This window comes from Eurypyga helias, unplaced genomic scaffold (assembly GCF_000690775.1).
Source record: "Eurypyga helias isolate BGI_N326 unplaced genomic scaffold, ASM69077v1 scaffold31235, whole genome shotgun sequence".
Lineage (NCBI taxonomy): Eukaryota > Metazoa > Chordata > Aves > Eurypygiformes > Eurypygidae > Eurypyga > Eurypyga helias.
The window spans coordinates 2,488-2,998 of record NW_010252554.1 but is presented as its reverse complement, the minus strand read 5'-3'; the positions used below and the strand labels follow the sequence as shown (position 1 = coordinate 2,998).

The 511-nt window shown below is 60.9% G+C and overlaps 1 protein-coding gene across 1 annotated transcript in view; it reads left to right on the top strand.

Moving 5' to 3' along the window:
• LOC104510249 (DNA damage-binding protein 1) overlaps positions 1-511 on the top strand; it is a gene marked incomplete at both ends in the record, with an annotated part of 4,304 nt that overhangs the window by 1,342 nt on the left and 2,451 nt on the right. Inside the window, one exon of the mRNA XM_010152431.1 lies at positions 39-203. Within this exon, the coding sequence (XP_010150733.1) occupies positions 39-203 (165 nt within the window). The remainder of the gene's footprint in view (positions 1-38; positions 204-511) is intronic.

Sequence of the window (511 nt, the reverse complement as noted above, 5' to 3'; positions counted from 1 at the left end):
GGATGCAGGAACCCAGGCGTGTCTCCCTCTCCGCGCAGTGCTCCACGCTCACCAGTTTCTGCAGAACGAGTACGCCCTCAGCCTGGTCTCCTGCAAGCTTGGCAAGGATCCCAACACCTACTTCATCGTGGGCACCGCCATGGTGTATCCCGAGGAGGCCGAGCCCAAACAGGGTCGCATCGTCGTCTTCCACTACTCCGACGGTGAGAGCAAGGCCTTCTCGCGTGGCCGAGCCCGGCTCCGGATGTGCGCTCCTCGGGCCCAAATGAGCTCACATCCTGGGAGCTGGCGGGGTTTTTCCGCAGGGATCTGCGCTCAGCCGCCCGCCGGTGGGGTCTGTAGGAGCTGTCGCTGCTCCAGGCTATCTCAGCGGGTTCCCTTTGCCCCCCAAATCCTAAAACCGCCAGAAATGGATTCTGGAATCTGCTTTCTGCCCCTGCCGTTGTGTCACTCTTGTGTTACTTGCCCACAGATCATGGAATGATGGAATGGTTTGGGCGGGAAGGGAGCT